At 40.4% G+C, this 24,659-nt stretch overlaps 1 protein-coding gene across 2 annotated transcripts; it reads right to left on the reverse strand.

Moving 5' to 3' along the window:
• Positions 1–6,760: 6,760 nt before the first annotated feature.
• clns1a (chloride channel, nucleotide-sensitive, 1A) lies at positions 6,761–23,142 on the reverse strand. 2 transcript variants are annotated; one of them, XM_031895913.1, is made up of 7 exons: positions 22,915–23,142; positions 17,854–17,996; positions 12,593–12,712; positions 11,975–12,085; positions 10,396–10,569; positions 8,701–8,785; positions 6,761–7,082 (listed from the first exon to the last, which is right to left on the reverse strand). In XM_031895913.1, the coding sequence occupies exons 1-6, from the start codon at positions 23,031–23,033 to the stop codon at positions 8,718–8,720; spliced, it is 735 nt and encodes a 244-aa protein (XP_031751773.1). In that variant the 5' UTR covers positions 23,034–23,142; the 3' UTR covers positions 6,761–7,082; positions 8,701–8,717. The 2 variants fall into 2 exon arrangements, with proteins under 2 accessions (XP_031751773.1, NP_001032339.1); NM_001037262.1 differs by having other exon boundaries at positions 6,947–7,082; positions 17,860–17,996; positions 22,915–23,068.
• Between the last annotated feature and the right edge of the window lie 1,517 nt (positions 23,143–24,659).

The raw sequence follows: 24,659 nt of genomic DNA on the forward strand, positions 1-24,659 counted from the left end.
TTAAAAAAACGGTGTTCGGTATATACCGGTATACCGCCCAGCACTACCATCTACTCAATTTTTTAGCTACCTGCAACTGAAGCATTTTATTCAAACATCTTTACCAAAACAGGACCGGCTAACCCCCCTCACAGGATTTGAGAGTATATGTCAGACAGGCCTACCACAAAAAGCTCTAATTGCTATAATATATATAGACTTATAACAAGCTTACCGACTGACCCTTTCCCAAAACACAGATACATGTTAAAATGGGAAGAAGTTCTCAGCCAAGAAATAACTATGGATACCTGGGAGGAAATATGGGAAAACGCCCGGAAAAATGTATCCTGCGTGAGACAAAAAGAGAGCCTGTACAAAGTGTTATTTTTTTGGTACTATACACCAAGCAAACTGCATAAACTGTTCCCTAATGAAAGCCAACGATGCTGGAGAAACTGCGGGGAGATAGGGACGCTGCCACACATAATGTGGTATTGCCCCTCTCTAACCATATTCTGGAAAAGGGTGGAGACGCTCCTGAGCAAGGTATTATATAGAGAACACACCTTAGACCCACTAACTATTCTAACTGGGAAGCCATCAGACCTCAACACCTCAGCTGAACAGAGATGAACAAACTACATCCTGACTGCATGCAGAATGGGGATCACATACCGGTGGAAAAATCCACAACCACCATTACTCTCAGAAATCATCCCCAGGATTACTGACATGAGAGGAATGGAATACATGACAGTCAGAATACGGGGTACAATTCCCCGATTTAATAAAGTATGGGTCAGATGTAGAGCTGGGCGGTATGACCAAAAATGTATATCACGGTATTTTTCAAAATTATATCGGTATCACGGTATTTGACGGTATATAAATAAAAAATAAATAATAAATATTGGTGGCCCCCCACCCCCCCCCAACAACCCCAGCCCCCCCAACCCCAGCCACAACCCCCCCAGCCACAACCCCCCCAACCCCAGCCCCCCCAACCACAACCCCCCCAGCCCCCCCAGCCACAACCCCCCAGCAGAACTTACCCAACTTGTGGTTCCTCCAGCTCCAGCGATGCGTCCTAGCGACGTCACGTACGCACGGGCGCAACCCGGATGTGATTGGAGAAAAACAGCAGGAGGCGCGCATACTGGTATAGCAGTATGTTTAAAACTCATACCGTTTTTTTTTTTAAAAAAACGGTATACCGGTTAAACCGGTATACCGCCCAGCACTAGTCAGATGGGATATTTTTACAACCACAGACACATATAAAGAGCTAAATATAACCTAGCCCTCAAACTCAAAATCTATACAAAATGCAGCCTTGTTATGTTTTATCCCCCACCTCAGGTTAACACATGCAGGTTTATACCCCCCCAGTATACCATATAAAGCATAAAACGGTACTAAGACAAAACAATGTGTTAAATGAAAATGGCATGCTGACTCTAACAAAAACTTTACTTTCTGTAAACCATGTGCCGACACTGTATAACATTATGGACTGTAATGTATAACAGATCACGATGTCTTATCTTTTTCTCTTTGATAAATCTTTCAATAAAATTTAAGTTACAAAAAAAAAAAAGAATAGCACTCAATAGTAAGAAATCCAAGTCCGGCCTGGGACTCCTCCAGTTACATGGGAGTAGGAGAAACAATAGGTTAGCTGAAAGCAGTTCTAATGTGTAGTGCTGGCTCCTTCTGAAAGCTCAGACTCAGGCACACTTTACTGCTGCGCTGCAAGTTGGAGTAATATCCCCCCTCCCCCACAGCAGCCGATCAGCAGAACAATGGGAAGGGAGCAAGATAGCAGCTCCCAGTAGGTATCAGAATAGCGCTCAATAGTAAGAAATCCAAGTCCGGCCTGGGACTCCTCCAGTTACATGGGAGTAGGAGAAACAATAGGTTAGCTGAAAGCAGTTCTAATGTGTAGTGCTGGCTCCTTCTGAAAGCTCAGACTTTACTGCTGCGCTGCAAGTTGGAGTGATATCCCCCCCCCTCACCCCCAGCAGCTGATCATATATATATATATATATATATATATATATATATATATATATATATATATATATAGTAACTTTGTATTAAACGTTTCTTTATGAGCATCTGGAAGGCCAGGTGCAAGTGTTTTGTAGGCTTTGTAGGTGTTTTGTTGACTTTACTGCCAGTTTTGAGAGGGATGGCTCATTGGCTTTAGTGATGAGTGAAAGTTTAGTATGGATTTGCAGTGATTCGCGAAACTGCCGCAAGAATTCACAGAGTGAGGAAAAAGTCTTGGTTGCTTCAAAAAGTTGTCTCCAATTTGCCTCAGATTCCAAGAGGGCAATTGGGTCAGTTCCTGGATCAACTTTCTACTAAGAGCTGTTTTCTGTATAGTTTCTCTCCTTAAGTGCCTTCGCCAGCATAAACAGACCCAACTTGGCCAGCCTTTCCATACCCTTTACCAGCTTAGTTGCTCTTCTCTGGACCCTCACTAACTCAATAATGTGCAAACACAGATACATTACTTATAATACCCTCCCCTTCATTAATGAACAAGTTAAACAAAAGTGGACCCAGTACAGAACCCTGAGGGACCCCACTGAGAACCTTATTCCCAGTAGAGACTGTGCCATTAACAACCCCCCTCTGTTCCCGATCCTGTAGCCAGTTTCCTACCATTACTAAGACCAATAGACCTGAGCTTAGAAAGCAGTCGTTTGTGGGACATGGTATGAAATTCTTTGGCAAAATCCAAATAGATCCCCCCATCCAGCTTCTTACTAACTTCATCATAAAAGCAATTAAATTTGTCTGACATGACCTGTCCTTCATAAAGCCATGCTGATTCCTACCCATAATGCCATTCTCCAGAACATCATTTTGAATGTGATAAACCTTTAAATAACTTGCCCACCACAGACGTCAGATTTACTGGCCTATAGTTGTCAGGCTGAGATCTGAGATTGAAATTATGGAATTACATCAGCTTTTCTCCAGATAAGTATGATCCAGTCACAACGGGACCATGATTCTCACTGATGCAGGGGTTAACCCTTCAAAGTACATGACTGGAAGCGTGAACTGTTGTGAAACCGCCGGGGTAAAAATGTCAGAGCGGCATTGTATGTTGAGGGTTTATTTGCCGGGGAATTCCCTACCAGTCATTTGAACGGAAGAAGCCGCTCGGATGAGTGGTGAAACATTTTCCAGTCCAGTTGTTTTAGACTTAATTCTACTAGATACCGTATATCATGATGAATGAGAATCTTCATAGACCTATTTATTTTGAGATATAAAGGGTTAAATTACGGTCATCGTGAATGAATTTTGTCACAACGGCGCCAGCTCCCGCATATACCATATATACTCGAGTATAAGCAGCAAAAATGTGCTGAAAAAGTGACCCTCAGCTATATACGGTATATGCTGGAGCTGGCGCCGTTGTGGCAAAATTCATTCACGATGACCGTAATTTAACCCTTTATATCTCAAAATAAATAGGTCTATGAAGATTCTCATTCATCATGATATACGGTGTCTAGTAGAATTAAGTCTAAAACAACTGGATGTGATCACAAGTAGAAGCTTTGTTGTCAGTTGTGCTGGGAGAAATGCTGCATTGCGATGGGAGCGCACACAGCAGGATGGCAAGTACTTGATACTTAGTATGGCAGCTTCCTTAGCCTTCCCAAACTTGCCTGTTAAAAAAAAAAAAAAAAAAAAAAAAACACCCTAGGCTTATACTCGAGTCAATAAGTTTTTCCAGTTTTCTTAGGTAAAATTAGGTACCTCGGCTTATATTCAGATCGGCTTATACTCGAGTATATACGGTAATTGGGATGAAAGCCCAGGGAGGTAAAGCCTGCTGGTGTGTAAAAGTGCCATTAGCCTTAAGGTGGCCATACACGGGCAGATTTCAGATGCCAATTCAGATCCTTCAGACCAATGGGGACCCCAGACAGGCCTACCTGACCAATATCCAGCCTACAATTGGCCTGATGTCAGGCACGTATGATTTTCCTGTCAGATCTGGGACCCCATTGGCTTATCGATACAGTCCTCACTCCGAAGGCGCCTATTCCTATCGCTGTAATCCCAAGGGCCAACCAGTCAAATTACTCCAGTATTGCCCTCCTTGGTTAGGCATACCTACGGATCTTTTTATTTTTTTTTTTTATTTTTCAACAATTACAAAGGGAAAGAGAAGTTAGAAAAGAAAACTAAAGTTCATCTGTCTATACATCTGAGGAGCCAGATAATGAAGGCTTCCCTTGTAATATGCCCAGTTCTAGTAATTTAGCTACTGGCGCGTGGGTCACTCGGGAGGAAATTCAAAAGAGACTTGAACATGTAAAGGTAAACAAAGGTCCAGGGCCGGATGGGATTCATCCCAGGGTATTAAATGAGCTGAGCGCTGTGATTGCCAAACCTCTTCACATAATTTTTCAGGATTCATTGAGGTCTGGCATGGTGCCAAGAGACTGGCGGATTGCTAATGTGGTGCCGTTATTTAAAAAGGGATCCCGTTCTCAGCCTGAAAACTATAGGCCTGTTAGTCTGACATCAGTAGTAGGAAAACTTTTGGAAGGGGTAATAAGGGATAGGGTACTTGAATACATTGCAGTTCACAATACTATTAGTTTGTGCCACATGGTTTTATGCGTAACAGATCTTGCCAGACTAATTTAGTCGCCTTTTATGAGGAGGTGAGCAGGAACCTTGATGCTGGAATGGCAGTTGATGTCATCTACTTAGATTTTGCTAAAGCGTTTGATACAGTACCTCACAGAAGGTTAATGATCAAATTAAGGAATATTGGCCTAGAACATAATATTTGTAATTGGATAGAGAACTGGCTGAAGGATAGAGTACAAAGAGTGGTTGTAAATGGAACATTTTCTAATTGGACCAGTGTGGTTAGTGGAGTACCGCAGGGGTCAGTCCTTGGGCCTTTGCTTTTTAACTTGTTTATTAATGACCTGGAGGTGGGCATAGACAGTACTGTTTCTATTTTTGCTGATGACACTAAATTGTGCAAAACTATAAGTTCCATGCAGGATGTGCCGCTTTGCAGAGCGATTTGACAAAATTAGATAACTGGGCAGCAAACTGGAAAATGAGGTTCAATGTTGATAAGTGCAAAGTTATGCACTTTGGTAGAAATAATATAAACGCAAACTATCTACTGAATGGTAGTGTGTTGGGGGTTTCCTTAATGGAGAAGGATCTGGGGGTTTTTGTTGATAACAAGTTGTCTAATTCCAGGCAGTGTCATTCTGTGGCTACTACAGCAAATAAAGTGCTGTCTTGTATAAAAAAGGGCATTGACTCAAGGGATGAGAACATAATTTTGCCCCTTTATAGGTCCCTGGTAAGGCCTCACCTTGAGTATGGGGGGCAGTTTTGGGCTCCAGTCCTTAAGAAGGATATTAATGAGCTGGAGAGAGTGCAGAGACGTGCAACTAAACTGGTTAAGGGGATGGAAGGGTTAAACTATGAGGTTAGACTGTCGAGGTTGGGGTTGTTTTCTCTGGAAAAGAGGCGCTTGCGAGGGGACATGATTACTCTGTACAAGTACATTAGAGGGGATTATAGGCAGATGGGGGATGTTCTTTTTTCCCATAAAAACAATCAACGCACCAGAGGTCACCCCTTTAGATTAGAGGAATGGAGCTTCCATTTGAAGCAGCGTAGGTGGTTTTTCATGGTGAGGGCAGTGAGGTTGGGGAATGCCCTTCCTAGAGATGTGGTAATGGCAGATTCTGTTAATGCCTTTAAGAGGGGCCTGGATGAGTTCTTGATCAATCAGAATATCCAAGGCTATTGTGATACTAATATCTACAGTTAGTACTAGTGGTTGTATATATAGTTTATGTATGTGAGTGTATAGATTGGTAGGTGTGGGTTGTGTGTGCTGGGTTTACTTGGATGGGTTGAACTTGATGGACACTGGTCTTTTTTCAACCCTATGTAACTATGAGTGCATTTAATGTGCTTTGACAGAATAAGGTTCATATACAGATATCAGACCCCCTTATCCAGAAAGTTCAGAATTACGGAAAGGCCATTTCCCATAGACTCCGTTTTAATCAAATAATTCACCATTTTCTCTGTAATAATAAAACAGTACCTGTACTTGATCCCAACTAAGATATAATTACCCCTTATTGGGGGCAGAACAGCCCTATTGGGTTTATTTAATGGTTAAATGATTCCCTTTTCTCTGTAATAATAAAACAGTACCTGTACTTGATCCCAACTAAGATATAATTACCCCTTATTGGGGCAGAACAGCCCTATTGGGTTTATTTAATGGTTAAAGGATTCCCTTTTCTCTGTAATAATAAAACAGTACCTGTACTTGATCCCAACTAAGATATAATTACCCCTTATTGGGGGCAGAACAGCCCTATTGGGTTTATTTAATGGTTAAATGATTCCCTTTTCTCTGTAATAATAAAACAGTACCTGTACTTGATCCCAACTAAGATATAATTACCCCTTATTGGGGGCAGAACAGCCCTATTGGGTTTATTTCATGGTTAAATGATTCCCTTTTCTCTGTAATAATAAAACAGTACCTGTACTTGATCCCAACTAAGCTCTGTGATTGTTTTAATATCCCATTATAACAAGTTACTGGGGGCACAGACTGTTTGCTAACAGAGTCTGATATTTAATCAGTTATTGATCCCTGCGCTGAGCAGGAAAGTAATAGGGAATAGTAGGGGCATCACAGACCCCCATCTGCTGGTATTTACACACAGGACACAACGCCTTACACTGGTAGATACAAAAATCTAGATTTATTTTAACAAAATAAGAACTGTTACAAATACCGCAGGACCAAGTGCTTTAGTTAATTAATCCAGATGAAACTGCCCACAGTGAGCGTAAGTGCCTTCAACGCAAACAAAATGGCCGCTAAACAAAGCTAAAGTGTTAGCACAACAACTTGAAGAAGCCTTCGTTTTTTTTTTTTTTTTTAAATGGCCTAAGGGAAAAAGAATGGGGGCTGTCGCTGGTAGTTAACGCACAGCCGGAGTCCATACGTCTCTGAACTTGGAATCATCAGTAAGTCGGTCAGTCTTGGGCAGGGAAAGTGCCTACAAACAAGCGCAGAGCAGGGATCAGCCAAAAGGACAGTACAACAGTGAAATACAGCAAATCTATCATTTGTATCTTAATACTTGGGGTAAGTTATGTATGTTATAGAATGTCCTATTCCTAGCAACTTTGCATTTGGTCTTGTTTATTTTTTTTATAGTTTTCAAATGATTTGCCTTCCACCGCTATATCTTTCCAGCTTTTAAATAGCGGTCGCTGACCCAAACAGCAGAAAACTATTGTCTGTGAGCTTACAAATGTAGTGATTGTTATATATATATATATATATATATATATATATAATTATATATTTTTTTTTTTTGTCTCACATTTAAATCACTGCCTCACTGACCATAGCAACCAGATAGCAGCTGATATTCCTAACTGGAGAGTTGCAGAAAAAAAAAAAAAAAAAAAAGAGCTAAATAACTGAAAAACTACCGACAATAATAATAACAGCCAATTGCAAGTTGCCTTGGAATATCATTGTCTACATATAATACTGAGAGTTAATTTGAAGATGAACCCTTTAACCCCTGGTGTATCTATTCCCCTATTCCAGCAGATGCACCCACGACCCATGTAAATTAACTAAGGCTTGGAAGAAGTTTCCCTTTCTTTTCACATTTTACCACCACTAAAAACATTCAACATTTCCTGGAAATTCTTGAATCACTTCCGTCACACTTAATCCTATTAATCCTGGGTGAAATTATCTAATCTGGTCAAAATGGTTTTCTTGGTACATTTAGCATTTTGTTTTGTTCAAGCTCTTCACATCACTGTGTGAGCTACTTAGTAGCAGCTACTTGTCACGGCTACTAAATGCCATAAAATCCCCTGCCATAGACAATACTGAGAATTGCCTCTGCTAAAACACATGTAGAGACAATTATCAGTAAATGATCAGCATGGTCTGTTTTAGTAGCTGTGACAAGTAGCTGCTACTAGTAGCTCCGTGTGTCTTCGCCCTTAAAGGTGCCCATACACGGGCCAATTCTAGCTGCTGATATGGGTCCCTTAGACTGATTCAGCAGCTTATCGGCCCGTGTAGGGGCAACAAATGGCAGGCCTGCCCGACCGATATCTGGCCTGAGATCATCCAGATCTCGTTCAGGCAGGTTTGATTTTTCTTCGGATCGGGGACCACATTGGCTCGTTGATGCAGTCCCCAAAACGACGGGTGCCTATACACACCATTCTAATTCGATCAGTTGGCCCCAGGGCCAAACAACCGAATCAGCCCGATATTGCCCACCCGTAGGTGGGGATATCGGGAGAAGATCCACTCGCTTGGTGACCTCACCAAGCGAGCGGATCGTAGCGTGTATGGCCACCTTTAGACCTATCTCAACACTCTCAAAGCTTTTCCCAACATTTTAAAAATGTTAGAAACAAAAGCAAGGATCTGACTGGTTGCTATGGTGACTAAATGGTAAAGTTCTCCCAGCTTTTCATACTAGTTTTAGGGCATTCTACTTTGCAAAACAATTTATAATGCTATGTTAACATGAAAGGTTCTTCAGGAGTAGCAATTAGCTTAAGTACAGGTCAGAGAAATTAATTAGGTATGATAACATGCTGTGAAAGAATTGAAGGGGAGGAGACAGGGCTAACCTTTCTGTAGCCATGGGTCAGTGATCAACATCTGCATCTTCAAACTGGCCGGCCACTGCTGGTACTGCCTCCACATCCATTCCATCTGAGGGAGAGAGAAAGGCATAAGCTCACTCTATACCTGGAACCTCTGTATCCATTCTAGCAACCCCTCCAGCAATTTAGAAGCTACAGTCAACTTTCACGGATTATAAAATAAGACTTTTTTTCATCTTAAACATAATTATAAGTTAATTGAAAATATTTTTAAACATTTCTTGCCTGAATAATATGCAGGTTTTGTGCAGATAGTGTTTTATCTGTGAACTTGTAGTTTTATAAACAGAAATCTGCCATAACACTAAAAAAAGAACCATTTAAACCCAAATAGGATCGTTTTGCTGCCAATATGGATTTATACAGCTTAGTTGGGATCAAGCACAAGCTTCTGTAATTCACAGCTTTCTGGATACTGGGTTTTTGGATAAACCAACCCCAATTCTGTATTAGTTTTATAGTGTCTTCCACCAAAATGTACTTTTGACAATAGAAAATGTAAATCTAAGCAACTTCCCAATATACATTAAACGGATGCGGTGATTTAAAGTTATTTATAAATGTCATTGCAATGAACAGAATAGCTAACCCATGCACTTAATGCAGGCAATGAAGCAGGAAAAAACAGTATTGGTTGGTCTAATTCTTTGACAGGGGTAACAGGGAAACTGGAATATTTTTTAGAGGATCAGTCTTGTTGGAGAACTGGACTTTAATTTCTCAAAAACAGAAAGCCTGTATGTAACTACACCACAACCAACAAACTACTATAATCAGCCCAATAGAAATCTGATACATTGCCATATTACACATATTTTGACTTCATTTTCAATTTGCATGTTACATAGTTACTTACATAGTTACATAGGGTTGAAAAAAGACCAGTGTCCATCAAGTTCAACCCTTCCAAGTAAACCCAGCACACACACATAGACCCACACTGACCTATCTATCCACTCACATACAGACCCATACTGACCTATCCACTCACATACAGACCCACACTGACCCATCTATCCCCTCACATACAGACCCACACTGACCCATCTATCCCCTCACATACAGACCCATACTGACCTATCTATCCACTCACATACAGACCCACACTGACCTATCTACTCACATACAGACGCACACTGACCTATCTATCCACCCACATACAGACCCACACTGACCTATCTATCCACTCACATACAGACCCACACTGACCTATCTATCCACTCCCATACAGACCCACACTGACCCATCTATCCACTCACATACAGACCCACACTGACCCATCTATCCACTCCCATACAGACCCACACTGACCCATCTATCCACTCCCATACAGACCCACACTGACCTATCTATCCACTCACATACAGACCCACACTGACCTATCTATCCACTCACATACAGACCCACACTGACCTATCTATCCACTCCCATACAGACCCACACTGACCTATCTATCCACTCCCATACAGACCCACACTGACCCATCTATCCACTCCCATACAGACCCACACTGACCCATCTATCCACTCCCATACAGACCCACACTGACCCATCTATCCACTCCCATACAGCCCCATACTGACCTATCCACTCACATACAGCCCCATACTGACCTATCTATACACAATATGTTAATCCAGTCAATGGTCAGTGCCTCACCTTCAGGTTCCTGTGCAGATCCTTCAGTCCGTACTCCAGCCATGGTGTGCTGATTGCCAATAGAGTCTGCCAACATGTTTTCTAACCTCTCCAGTGTGGCCTGGCCTTCTGTGGTTAAGTGAGACAAGCCTTCTTCATACGTGTAAAACGTGGGAACATCACCCTGTCCCTGCTCTGAAGAGAAAAGCACTTGTTAACTTTAGTGTTTTCTGTTCCAGTGACAAAGCTCTTTATGTGCATAACCAATGAAAATCATGAATCAATTTTTTTTTTAAGAAAAGAGTAACAATATCTTCAGTTTAAAGGAGAAGGAAAGTCATTTTGGCATGTCACTGCCAGTAGATTAGTCACAATAGTGCCACCTAGAACTATATTTATTCTGCATAGAGCTTTACCATACCTGAGTAAAGAGCCCTAGAAGCTCCCTCTGTTTAAGATAGCAGCTGCCATTTTGATTTGGTCTCTGTAGCTTGCTGCTGCAGCTTTAGCCTTGGTAGCTCAGGTCACAAATTCTGATGGGAGGGGGGCGCAGGAGGAGGGAGAGAGCTGCACAAACTCCGGCCCCGAGAATGAAGGATTTTTCCGAGAGAGGAAGTCCGATACCAAAGTATACGTTAACAAAAAAGGAGCCAAAAAAATCCCGTTTCTTTTGATAGAGGACTCAGTGCTGCGTTTCTGTGAGTGTTTATGGCTGTATTTACATAGACCTTTCCGATAAAGCTTTCTTAGTTTTTACCTTTCCTTCTCCTTTAAAGGGGATCTCACCATAAAACTCATTTTGTGTAATAAAAGAAAAATGTAATTCTAAGCAACATTATATATTATTATTCATTAAAAATTTGTGAAGGATTCTGGGACTGTAGTAGGAGATGGAAAATATGAGTCCTGTGGATTTAACTATTATGTTTACAAATAGACATAGATAATAACACCTACTTATGTCTTCATGCTATATTATTAGTAATGTCCATGTTTAAATGCAGCAAGAATCAGGTGAAATGAGATTTATTACAAGAGAAAACTGACAGTACAAGTATGAGATCCCTTATCCGGAAACCCATTATCCAGGAAGTTCCAAATTAAGGAAAATCCATTTCCCATAGCCTCCATTATAAGCAAATAATTCTAATTTTTAAAAATGATTTCTTTTTTCTCTATAATAATAAAACAGTACCTGTACTTGATCCCAACTAAGATATAATTACCCCTTATTGGGGGCAGAACAGCCCTATTGGGTTTATTTAATGGTTAAATGATTCCCTTTTCTCTGTAATAATAAAACAGTACCTGTACTTGATCCCAACTAAGATATAATTACCCCTTATTGGGGCAGAACAGCCCTATTGGGTTTATTTAATGGTTAAATGATTCCCTTTTCTCTGTAATAATAAAACAGTACCTGTACTTGATCCCAACTAAGATATAATTACCCCTTATTGGGGGCAGAACAGCCCTATTGGGTTTAATTAATGTTTACATTTTTTTTTAAGTAGACTTAAGTTATGGAGATCCAAATAACAGTATTCTGGATAACAGGTCCCATACCTGTACTATAAGTCATGAAATAAAACAAACAAACCATGAGCTTCAACGTCATACTCGTCTCCTTCAAAGTCATCATCAGAGTCTGCGTCTTCTGGGTCAGGATGGAGGGCCTGACAATCGCACATGGCTGAAAACATCTCTCCTACTGAAAATAAAAATGGGCTGAATTATATAACCACAAGCATGAACAATACATAGAAGCAAATAGGAACCTTATTAGATCCTTACATCAAGTATGATATTGAGCAGAAACATTTTAATATGACATAATATTGTTTGCATTACATATGCCCAATCCCCCAATATTGAGATTTAAGGAAACACACCCACAACCACTATATAACCAGACTGTTATTATTGTGGCTGGAAACCTGGACATGTCACCCTTCTACAGAACACAAAACCCACTGCTTTAGTCATTAAAGATGAAAACGTTTTTTTATAGGATGCCTAAAATACCATTGGAAATGTGGAGTCTGATGTCTTATAATTTCACAAAGGAACAGGAAATATGAGCTTGGGTGTAGTGAGGGGGAAGAGCCCCTGGTAACCGTTACACCACCCGTTACTACTAGAATCCTTTCTCCTGCAGAGGGGTCCCATCCTGTGTAGAACAAAACTATTAGCTACAAATAGTAACCATAAAACGTACAATCTGATTTCTCTGCAGGAACAAAACGTATTTCTGTAATAGGTTCATCATCATCATCATCATCTTCACTCTCTTCTTCTTCCTCCTGCTCAACCATAGGAGCTTCCTTGTCTTCTTTCTCTAAAGGGAAAAATAGTTGAAAAAAAGCGCATAAGAAATCATGCAATGCTACTGAAAACATTTGTTATATAATGCTTAAAATGAAAGTTTCCTATGATTGATTAGAAATGATTTGTATGTTTCTTCTGCAGCTCTGAGGCTTTAATCTGTAAATGACTATTAGGGGATTAAAGGGAAAAAAATACCCCCTGGACATTGCATATCTCTTTAAAAATATATTGCATAAAAATGTGTAATGTGTAACACAATGCTTTATCTAAATAAATTATATTCACAAAAATATACTTTGCTGGTAAAAGGTGCTATTGGATAATACTGAATAGAATATTGCCATTTAAGTACTAAGGGCCGCCCCCTGGGGTATAAGTCACTGTGCTTACTGACCAAGGAGACACATACATGCTTGGTTATATCAGTCCATGACAGAACTCTGATTTTTACTCCCACACTACTTCCTGTTACAGGTAAAGCTGCATTATTTCCTGTCAGGTGATCCCTGTGGGAGCACACAAACCAGCACAAAACGGTGGATCAAGGGAAAAGGACAATATGGCAATATTTACTTATTTATAACATATACCAATATGGTAAGATTCTTTAATAGTATATAAATCTCATTCTGCAGGTATAGTTTTCCTTTAAGCACCTTTGCAACCATATAGCAGTTTTGAAATAAAAATAGATGAACAGTATAGAGCCTGAAAAGAAAATCCGGAAATTAGGGCCATCTCCCATAGATTCCATTTTTATCAAATAATTCAAATTTTTTCCATTGATTTCCTTTTTCTTTGTAATAATAAAACAGTACCTTGTACTTGATCCCAACTAAGATATAATTGAGGGCAGAACAGCCCTATTGGGTTTATTTCATGGTTAAATGATTCCCTTTTCTCTGTAATAATAGAACAGTACCTGTACTTGATCCCAACTAAGATATAATTACCCCTTATTGGGGCAGAACAGCCCTATTGGGTTTATTTAATGGTTAAATGATTCCCTTTTCTCTGTAATAATAAAACAGTACCTGTACTTGATCCCAACTAAGATATAATTACCCCTTATTGGGGCAGAACAGTCCTATTGGGTTTATTTAATGGTTAAATGATTCCCTTTTCTCTGTAATAATAAAACAGTACCTGTACTTGATCCCAACTAAGATATAATTACCCCTTATTGGGGCAGAACAGCCCTATTGGGTTTATTTAATGGTTAAATGATTCCCTTTTCTCTGTAATAATAAAACAGTACCTGTACTTGATCCCAACTAAGATATAATTACCCCTTATTGGGGGCAGAACAGCCCTATTGGGTTTATTTAATGGTTAAATGATTCCCTTTTCTCTGTAATAATAAAACAGTACCTGTACTTGATCCCAACTAAGATATAATTACCCCTTATTGGGGCAGAACAGCCCTATTGGGTTTATTTAATGGTTAAATGATTCCCTTTTCTCTGTAATAATAAAACAGTACCTGTACTTGATCCCAACTAAGATATAATTACCCCTTATTGGGGGCAGAACAGTCCTATTGGGTTTATTTAATGGTTAAATGATTCCCTTTTCTCTGTAATAATAAAACAGTACCTGTACTTGATCCCAACTAAGATATAATTACCCCTTATTGGGGCAGAACAGCCCTATTGGGTTTATTTAATGGTTAAATGATTCCCTTTTCTCTGTAATAATAAAACAGTACCTGTACTTGATCCCAACTAAGATATAATTACCCCTTATTGGGGCAGAACAGCCCTATTGGGTTTATTTAATGGTTAAATGATTCCCTTTTCTCTGTAATAATAAAACAGTACCTGTACTTGATCCCAACTAAGATATAATTACCCCTTATTGGGGCAGAACAGCCCTATTGGGTTTATTTAATGGTTAAATGATTCCCTTTTCTCTGTAATAATAAAACAGTACCTGTACTTGATCCCAACTAAGATATAATTACCCCTTATTGGGGCAGAACAGTCCTATTGGGTTTATTTAATGGTTAAATGATTCCCTTTTCTCTGTAATAATAAAACAGTACCTGTACTTGATCCCAACTAAGATATAATTACCCCTTATTGGGGCAGAACAGCCCTATTGGGTTTATTTAATGGTTAAATGATTCCCTTTTCTCTGTAATAATAAAACAGTACCTGTACTTGATCCCAACTAAGATATAATTACCCCTTATTGGGGGCAGAACAGCCCTATTGGGTTTATTTAATGGTTAAATGATTCCATTTTCTCTGTAATAACAAAACAGTACCTGTACTTGATCCCAACTAAGATATAATTACCCCTTATTGGGGGCAGAACAGCCCTATTGGGTTTATTTAATGGTTAAATGATTCCCTTTTCTCTGTAATAACAAAACAGTACCTGTACTTGATCCCAACTAAGATATAATTACCCCTTATTGGGGCAGAACAGCCCTATTGGGTTTATTTAATGGTTAAATTATTCCCTTTTCTCTGTAATAATAAAACAGTACCTGTACTTGATCCCAACTAACAAGGTAAAACAATCCTATTGGGTTGATTTAATGTTAAACTGATATTTAGTAGACGTAAGGAATGGAGATCCATATTGCACAAAGATCCCTGTCTGGAAAGGCCCAGGCCCCATATCTGTATTAAGTTACCATTAGCCAGAAAAGAAAAGGTCTATCAATACAATACTAAACATTAATTTAAAAATGAACTTCCCCTTTAAAAGAGAAAAACCCAGGCACAGCTAAAATCATCCCCCGCATTCCAAATGATACACACAAAGATGCAGCCTGACCTATTTAAGCCATTATGTAGCAAAAGAAAGAAACCATTTTGACTGCTCCATTTCGTGGGACTGTCAGGTTGTGAGTCAGAGCCTCTCTCCCCCAATCTGCAGTCACAATGATGATTTAACCCTTTAAGTGCCAGCAACATTTTACATGTTTCTGGAACATTTTGTTTTTCCTCACTTTAGAGGCATTTCCTTGGGGGGGGGAGCTTTAGTTTCTCTAGGAAAATTAGTTGGGATCAAGTACAGGTACTGTTTTATTATTACAGAGAAAAGGGAATCATTTAACCATTAAATAAACCCAATAGGGCTGTTCTGCCCCAATAAGGGGTAATTATATCTTAGTTGGGATCAAGTACAGGTACTGTTTTATTATTACAGAGAAAAGGGAATCATTTAACCATGAAATAAACCCAATAGGGCTGTTCTGCCCCCAATAAGGGGTAATTATATCTTAGTTGGGATCAAGTACAGGTACTGTTTTATTATTACAGAGAAAAGGGAATCATTTAACCATTAAATAAACCCAATAGGGCTGTTCTGCCCCCAATAAGGGGTAATTATATCTTAGTTGGGATCAAGTACAGGTACTGTTTTATTATTACAGAGAAAAGGGAATCATTTAACCATTAAATAAACCCAATAGGGCTGTTCTGCCCCAATAAGGGGTAATTATATCTTAGTTGGGATCAAGTACAGGTACTGTTTTATTATTACAGAGAAAAGGGAATCATTTAACCATTAAATAAACCCAATAGGGCTGTTCTGCCCCCAATAAGGGGTAATTATATCTTAGTTGGGATCAAGTACAGGTACTGTTTTATTATTACAGAGAAAAGGGAATCATTTAACCATGAAATAAACCCAATAGGGCTGTTCTGCCCCCAATAAGGGGTAATTATATCTTAGTTGGGATCAAGTACAAGTTACTGTTTTATTATTATTATTATTGAGAAAAAGGAAATCACTTTGTTATTTGCCTAAAATAGACTCTATGGGTGATGATCTTACAATAACCTGGAAATTCCTAGATAATGGGCTTCCAGATAAGGGATCTCCCATATATTTTATTTGGTGCCTACAAATGTAAATCCAGTCAGTAGCATCCATGTTAGCCTGATTTCAACAGTAGTTTACAGCCAAAAGCCAAGACCACCAGAAAACGAATTTTAAATTACATTTTAGCACCTTGTTGATCTGTGATTTAAAATGCTATTTCCTCACAACAGTTACCTCTATTTCCCTGATTAGTGGGAGCAGATACTGTACAGGCAGAGGGGACACTCTTAGGGCTTTTTAAGCATATTGTGTAAAAAACAAGAATGTGCCAATGCATTTTACGCTTCTAAATATAGAAGGAATGTGCTAAGAAAAGTGTTTTGGGCTGATTTCATAAAAACATTTCCAAAAACCATGTGTTTCACTTCCTGCTGGCTCCTTTCCCAGGCTGTTCAGGGAAGCTGGCAGCACTTGCACTGTAGCTTAGGAACAATCAGCAACTAGGTGGGTCTGATAGGGAACAGGAGCTCCCTATCCTGGATTTTGTTAGGAGTGTCAGTGACACTACACATGCTCAGTGTGCTCTGGGCATATTGAGCTCTGATGCTAACTGCATTGGTTTTAGAGCTGCCATGTAATCTGTATTATTTACTACACTATCTCACTTATATTGTAAAATGTATATTCTATATATACAGTCTATTGTGAGTGGTTCCCTAAGATCAGTTACTGACGGCAGCCCAGGGCATGTGCTGGGAATAAGTGTGAAAGAAGATGGGGGGCAACTGGGGCATCTTCAGATCTTCACTGCTATAGGGCTGTGGTTGCCCTGGGCTTATACAGAAACCCAAAACACAATGTACAACATTTCTGCCCTACGTTTTTAGTTAAGCTTTAGTTCTCCTTTAAGAATGTGCATGGTGCAAGAGCCAGAGTCTATTTATATGTGATGAACTAAAACTCTCAACCTTCTGCAGTCAGTGTAGCGCTGGTGTAATATATATATATATATATATATATATATATATATATATATATATATATATATATATATATATATATATATATATATATATATATATATATATATATATAATGCCGCATATAAGGGTGAAGACACACGGAGCTGCTAGTTGCAGATACTTGTCATGGCTACAGAAACAGACAATATTGATCATTTACTGATAATTGTCTCTACGTGTATTTTAGCAGAGGCAATTCTCAGTATTGTCTATGGCAGGGGATTTTCTGGCGTTTAGTAACCGTGACAAGTAGCTGCTACTAAGTAGCTCTGTGTGTCTTTACCCTAACACTGCTAGCAGAGCCTATCAGCAAAGCTGAACTAAGAGGTCACCAAAGACAAAAACCTGCCCGCACCTCCGAGCTTGGAGTTCACCATGACGTAGAGATGCTCCTCAGGATAGGCGGCCGTGTCCCTGGAGATTGCATGTAGACTGATTGAAGGATATTCTAATGAAAAACCAAGGCCGGAACCATTCAGCCATGATAGGCGACTGAAAGAGAAACAGAAAATCTCACTAAATTTGTTTTTAGGGAACCAGAAAAAATAATGGTTTAAAATTAGGTGTATTATGCTTGCTGCTCCCATCCCTCAGTCTAACAGTTTCCTCTAATAATAATTTTAATGGCTGGTCAGGAATGAGATATTACTACTGGTAGCCTTTCACTAGTGCTAGCTATATATATATATATATATATATATATATATATATATATATATATATATATTATATATATATATATATATATAGCAAGAAAAAAGAGCTGCACTCACCAGGACTTGGCAAAAATATAGTAAGTTTATTTAAGCAAAGAGATCCAACGTTTCGAGCACTAACTGTGCTCTTCCTCAGGGAGAAAGAGCACAGTTAGTGCTCGAAACGTTGGATCTCTTTGCTTAAATAAACTTACTATATTTTTGCCAAGTCCTGGTGAGTGCAGCTCTTTTTTCTTGCTATATATATATATATATATATAATATATATATATATATATATATATATATATATATATATATATATATATATATATATATATATATATATATATATATATATATATATATATATATATATATATATATATATATAAGTGAATGAATGTCGGCACTCACAGGATTCTCACAAGGATGTATCACAGACAATATGGTTGAATGCAACTAGGTGAGGTTTATTGTCCTACGTTTCGGTTCTTTACTGGAACCTTCGTCAGGTTCGAAGGTTCCAGTAAAGAACCGAAACGTAGGACAATAAACCTCACCTAGTTGCATTCAACCATATTGTCTGTGATACATCCTTGTGAGAATCCTGTGAGTGCCGACATTCATTCACTTATCTACATTTTGCGGCTCTGGCACCCAGGTATTGTACCTAAAGTTTGGTGTGCTCCCCACTCTGCAATCTGTGTATATATATATATATATATATATATATATATATATATATATATATATATATGGGATGCACCAAAACCAGGATTTGACCTTTTTCAGCAGGATTTGGATACGGCCGAACCAAATTCGAATCCTCTTTAAACCTTTCTTATCTTAATTTGTATAATAATAATTTGTATAATTACTACATTATCCTAATTTTAACATTTCCTTATCCTAATTTGCAAAATAGTGTATTTGGTGAATCCCTAATTATATATAAAAAAATGAGCCCCTGCACTGACTGACAATCAGAGACTAAAGTAACTGGCAATGTAGGGGGTGATCCTGTTAACTCTATCTGTGCCATATAATAAGGGTCACAGTGGTCTTGACCAATCCGGCAGCTTATCTGCCCATGTATGTGGCCCCCCACCCACCCCACCAATCCAATAAAGGACTGTGTTCATCTCATTGATGTGGTCCTCACTCCAACGGCTCTTATCCCTGTCATTGTAACCAAATGATCCAATTAGCCCAATATTGCCCACTGTAGGTTACCATATCAGGAGAAAAATTCTCTTATTTAAAACCTCACCAAACGAGCCAATCTTATAGAGCCGCCTTTAGGGCTCTGGCACACGGGGAGACTAATCTCCCCGAGTTGCCATCCCACCGGCGAAAATGTAAGTCGCCGGTGGGATGGCACACGCTGCGCAGGCGATTTCGCCAAATCGGCGAAGTTGCCTCACAAAGGCATTTTCGGCGATTTGGCGAAATCGCGCCGCCGCATGTGCCATCCCACCGGCGACTTACATTTTCGCCGGTGGGATGGCAACTCGGGGAGATTAGTCTCCCCGTGTGCCAGAGCCCTAAAGGCAGCTCTATAAGACTGGCTCGTTTGGTGAGGTTTTAAACAAGAGAATTTGTCGCGGGCGACTAATCTCCCTGTGTGCCAGAGCCCTTAAGGTGAAGACACACAGAGCTACTTAGTAGCAGCTACTTTTTCAAGGCTACTAAACTCCAAAAAATCCCCTGCCATAGACAATAGTGAGAATTGCCTCTGATAAAACACATGTAAAGACAATTATCAGTAAATGATCAGCATTGTCTGTTTTAGTAGCCATGACAAGTAGCTGCTACTAGTAGCTTCATGTGTCTTCACCCTTAGGGTGAAGACACACAGAGCTACTAGTAGCAGCTACTTGTTGTGGCTACAGAAATAGACAATGCTGATCATTTACTGATAATTGTCTCTATATGTGTTTTAGCTGAGGCAATTCTCAGTATTGTCTATGGCAGGGGATTTTCTGGCATTTAGTAGCCACGACAAGTAGCTGCTACTAGCAGCTCCATGTGTCTTCACCCTTAGGTTTGCTTCCAGCAAGGGAACCATCTACAAAGAATATATATGTCCTGTACATGTCTGTGTGGGTTACCCCCCAAGTGCTACGGTTCACCCCCCAACATAAAGGCAGAATAACTGGTTCCTGCTAAAACTGGACCTAGTGTATGTTACAGAGACTATAGACTACAAACTCCCCTGGTGCAGGAATGATGTATAATCTCCATTCAGCGCTGCAAAATATGCCAGCCCAACATATAGGGTAACACTGTACTGACTATACCATACGCTGGTTACTGTGCATATATATATATATATATATATATATATATATATATATATATATATATATATATATATAATACAGTCAGTACTATACACAATATGTGTAGGAATGTGTGTTAAGGTGCCCATACACGTTAAGATCCGCTCGCTTGGCGAGGTCACCAAACAAGCGGATCTTCTCCTTCACCTACGGGTGGGGGATATCGGGGGAATTCAAGCTAATTCGATCGAGTTAGAACGCCGGTAATAGGTGCAGTCGGTTCGGGGACCCTACACTACCGATAAGCTGCCGAATAGGTCTAAGGGACCAACCTCGGCAGCTACAATCGGCCCGTGTATAGCCAGCTTTAGCCTATGGCCAGCAGGTTATACAGGTAACAAATACGCTACACAATCACTCAATATATAGTGAATAAAGCAGCCCCTATTGTAACATATAGGGATATTTTAAGTCCCCGAGGAGTTCCTTATAATATATAGTGAATAAAGTGCCCCCTATTGTAACATATAGGGATATTATAAGTCACAGAGGAGTTCCTTATAATATATAGTGAATAAAGTGCCCCCTATTGTAACATATAGGGATATTATACGCCCCCGAGGAGTTCCTTATAATATATAGTGAATAAAGTGCCCCCTATTGTAACATATAGGGATATTATAAGTCCCCGAGGAGTTCCTTATAATATATAGTGAATAAAGTGCCCCCTATTGTAACATATAGGGATATTATAAGCCCCCGAGGAGTTCCTTATAATATATAGTGAATAAAGTACCCCTATTGTAACATATAGGGATATTATAAGCCCCCAAGGAGTTCCTTATAATATATAGTGAATAAAGTGCCCCCTATTGTAACATATAGGGATATTATACGCCCCCGAGGAGTTCCTTATAATATATAGTGAATAAAGTGCCCCCTATTGTAACATATAGGGATATTATAAGTCCCCGAGGAGTTCCTTATAATATATAGTGAATAAAGTGCCCCCTATTGTAACATATAGGGATATTATAAGCCCCCGAGGAGTTCCTTATAATATATAGTGAATAAAGTACCCCTATTGTAACATATAGGGATATTATAAGCTCTGAAGGAGTTCCTTATAATAGATAGTGAATAAAGTGCCCCCTATTGTAACATATAGGGATATTATAAGCCCCTGAGGAGTTCCTTATAATATATAGTGAATAAAGTACCCCTATTGTAACATATAGGGATATTATAAGTCCCCGAGGAGTTCCTTATAATATATAGTGAATAAAGTACCCCTATTGTAACATATAGGGATATTATAAGCCCCCAAGGAGTTCCTTATAATATATAGTGAATAAAGTACCCCCTATTGTAACATATAGGGATATTATAAGTCCCGAGGAGTTCCTTATAATATACAGTGAATAAAGTGCCCCCTATTGTAACATATAGGGATATTATAAGCTCTGAAGGAGTTCCTTATAATATATAGTGAATAAAGTGCCCCCTATTGTAACATATAGGGATATTATAAGCCCCCGAGGAGTTCCTTATAATATATAGTGAATAAAGTACCCCCTATTGTAACATATAGGGATATTATAAGCCCCCGAGGCGTTCCTTATAATATATAGTGAATAAAGTGCCCCCTATTGTAACATATAGGGATATTATAAGTCCCCGAGGAGTTCCTTATAATATATAGTGAATAAAGTACCCCCTATTGTAACATATAGGGATATTATAAGCCCCCGAGGAGTTCCTTATAACATATAGTGAATAAAGTGCCCCCTATTGTAACATATAGGGATATTATAAGTCCCCGAGGAGTTCCTTATAATATATAGTGAATAAAGTGCCCCCTATTGTAACATATAGGGATATTATAAGCCCCCGAGGAGTTCCTTATAACATATAGTGAATAAAGTGCCCCCTATTGTAACATATAGGGATATTATAAGTCACCGAGTAGTTACATGAACATATAAAAGCACGAGGCCGAAGGTGACTTTTAATATCCTTATATTTGGCAACAGGGGGTACTTAATTATAATATACAAGTCTCAGCACCGTTTATAATGATATAATTTACAGCTTGGCACAATGGGGGAAATGCCCAAACTGTAGACTATAACAAAATGGATCAGCATCCCCCAACAATGGGCAGAGAGGTACCTGGGCCGTAACCCCTAGCAACCAGCAATTCCATATGTTGGGCCACAGGCAGAATAATGAAAGTTGAACAGTAACTGGTTGCCATGGGGCTTCTGCCTAGCAACGAATTGCCCAGTGTTGGGTTAGTGAGCCACTCAAGGTGCCACTATGTAACTTGAGACGCAGTTAGTCTGACTCAAAGCCAGTTATGCAGCTACAGCTGAACCACGACCCCCGCACCCTGAGGGCTCACTGCAGCCATGACACTGACAGATTTACCTCTCTGCAATATAGAGGGTCCCAGGGCCGAGCCCCTTGCCGCCCACCACTGCCTCAGTGCCGGGCTGCAGCCGTCGGACTCCGTCGCCGGGAGGCGTGAAGCTGCTGAGGAGATTCATGGGCGCGAAACCGAGGCAGAGTACCTAACCACGTGGTACAGCCCGCTACTCCCACCAACAAGCCGACCCACACTGCACCGCGGCCTCACTCTCCCTCCCCCAGTCAGGTAACTTAACTACAGGAAGTGACGTCCCCAGAACTGGGCGGCCGTGTGCTGTCGGGAGCAAGCGGCCATGATGGAGGGGGAAAGTGTTGTTGGAAACAGCTTTGTGCTGCTTTCTGCCCCATCAATAAATAACTGAGTCTGTGCTCGACTGCCGTGGGCCTGAAAATGGAATAGAGTGGTGGCTTGTGCCAGGTTTATAATTCGGTGTGAGTGTTGTACCTCTGTAATGTCCAGCTGTCTAGTTGCTGTATTTGTCAGCCTGTGTGAGCACAGGGTTAATATAAAGTAAAGGTGCCCATACACGTTAAGATCCGCTCGCTTGGCGAGGTCGCCAAACAAGCGGATCTTTTCACGATATCACCACCTACGGGTGGGTAATATGGGTAATGGGGCAGTCGGTTCGGGGACTGCATCAACAAACCAATGCGGCCCCCGATCCGACTAAATCTGTTAACCTGTCCGATCGATATCTGGGCAATTTCAGGCCAGATGTCGGGCAGGTCCATCGTTGCCGCCCCTACACGGCCCGATAAGATGCGGAATCAGTCTAAAGGTCCCCATACACTGTAAGATCCGCTCACTTGGCAATGTCGCCAAGCGAGCGGATCTTCACCCGATATCCCCACCTACGGGTGGGCGATATCGGGTAGCAAGTAGCTTAAAAAAAAAATCCTCGTTTCTGCCCCTACACGGGCCGATAAGCTGCCGAGTCAGTCCAAGGGACCCATATGGGCAGCTTCTATCGGCCAGTGTATGGGGACCTTAATAAGGGACCCATATCGGCAGCTACAATCAGCCCATGTATGGCCACCTTAACCCTATGTTGGCTAGAAAGGCCTTTGTCCAGCTAGGGGGAGAGAGACCCAGACGGCAAAGTTTTCGGTAGGGCTGTCTGGGTCAAAACTACCTGCTCAGGGTCAGACTGGGCTGCCGGGACAGTGGGAAAAATCCCAGTGACCCTGCTTAATCGTTCCTCCCCTGATGAGCTAAACTTACGTGCGCTCAGGGGAGGGCGTCAGGGGGAGAACAAGGCCCCTGGGGAGGGGGGGGTTAGGGGACGAGGCCGGCTGGAGCCCTGCACCCCCAAGTCCGACCCTGTACCTGCCCCGTTTTCCCAATTTGGAAGACCGGCCAGGATTCTTGAAGACTGACATGGCAATTGGCCAATTGCTGCATCACGGCCCCGCCCCTTCAACATCCCGCCCTACCTCTCTGCCCAAAGTTCCTCAGCAGGTAAGGTGGCAACCCTAAGCATCAGTTGCACAAGGATGGGCTTTAGCTATGTAGAAGAGTTGAAGGGGAGGTGTAGTGCAACTACAACTCACTTAGGCTGTGTGCTTAGAATAAAATAAAGGATGCCGGAATGTTCCAAAGTAATGTGTCACAAAGTCAGACAGATGCAGCTGCTGGTACATAGCGGCCGTGTATAGATACTCATTTCCAACATCAGTGGGAGATGATAGAACAAACTACAAACTAACTTGGACAACGAGCCCCTCCTGTTTCCAATCACATAACT

This window comes from Xenopus tropicalis, chromosome 2, assembly GCF_000004195.4.
Source record: "Xenopus tropicalis strain Nigerian chromosome 2, UCB_Xtro_10.0, whole genome shotgun sequence".
NCBI classification, from domain to species: domain Eukaryota; kingdom Metazoa; phylum Chordata; class Amphibia; order Anura; family Pipidae; genus Xenopus; species Xenopus tropicalis.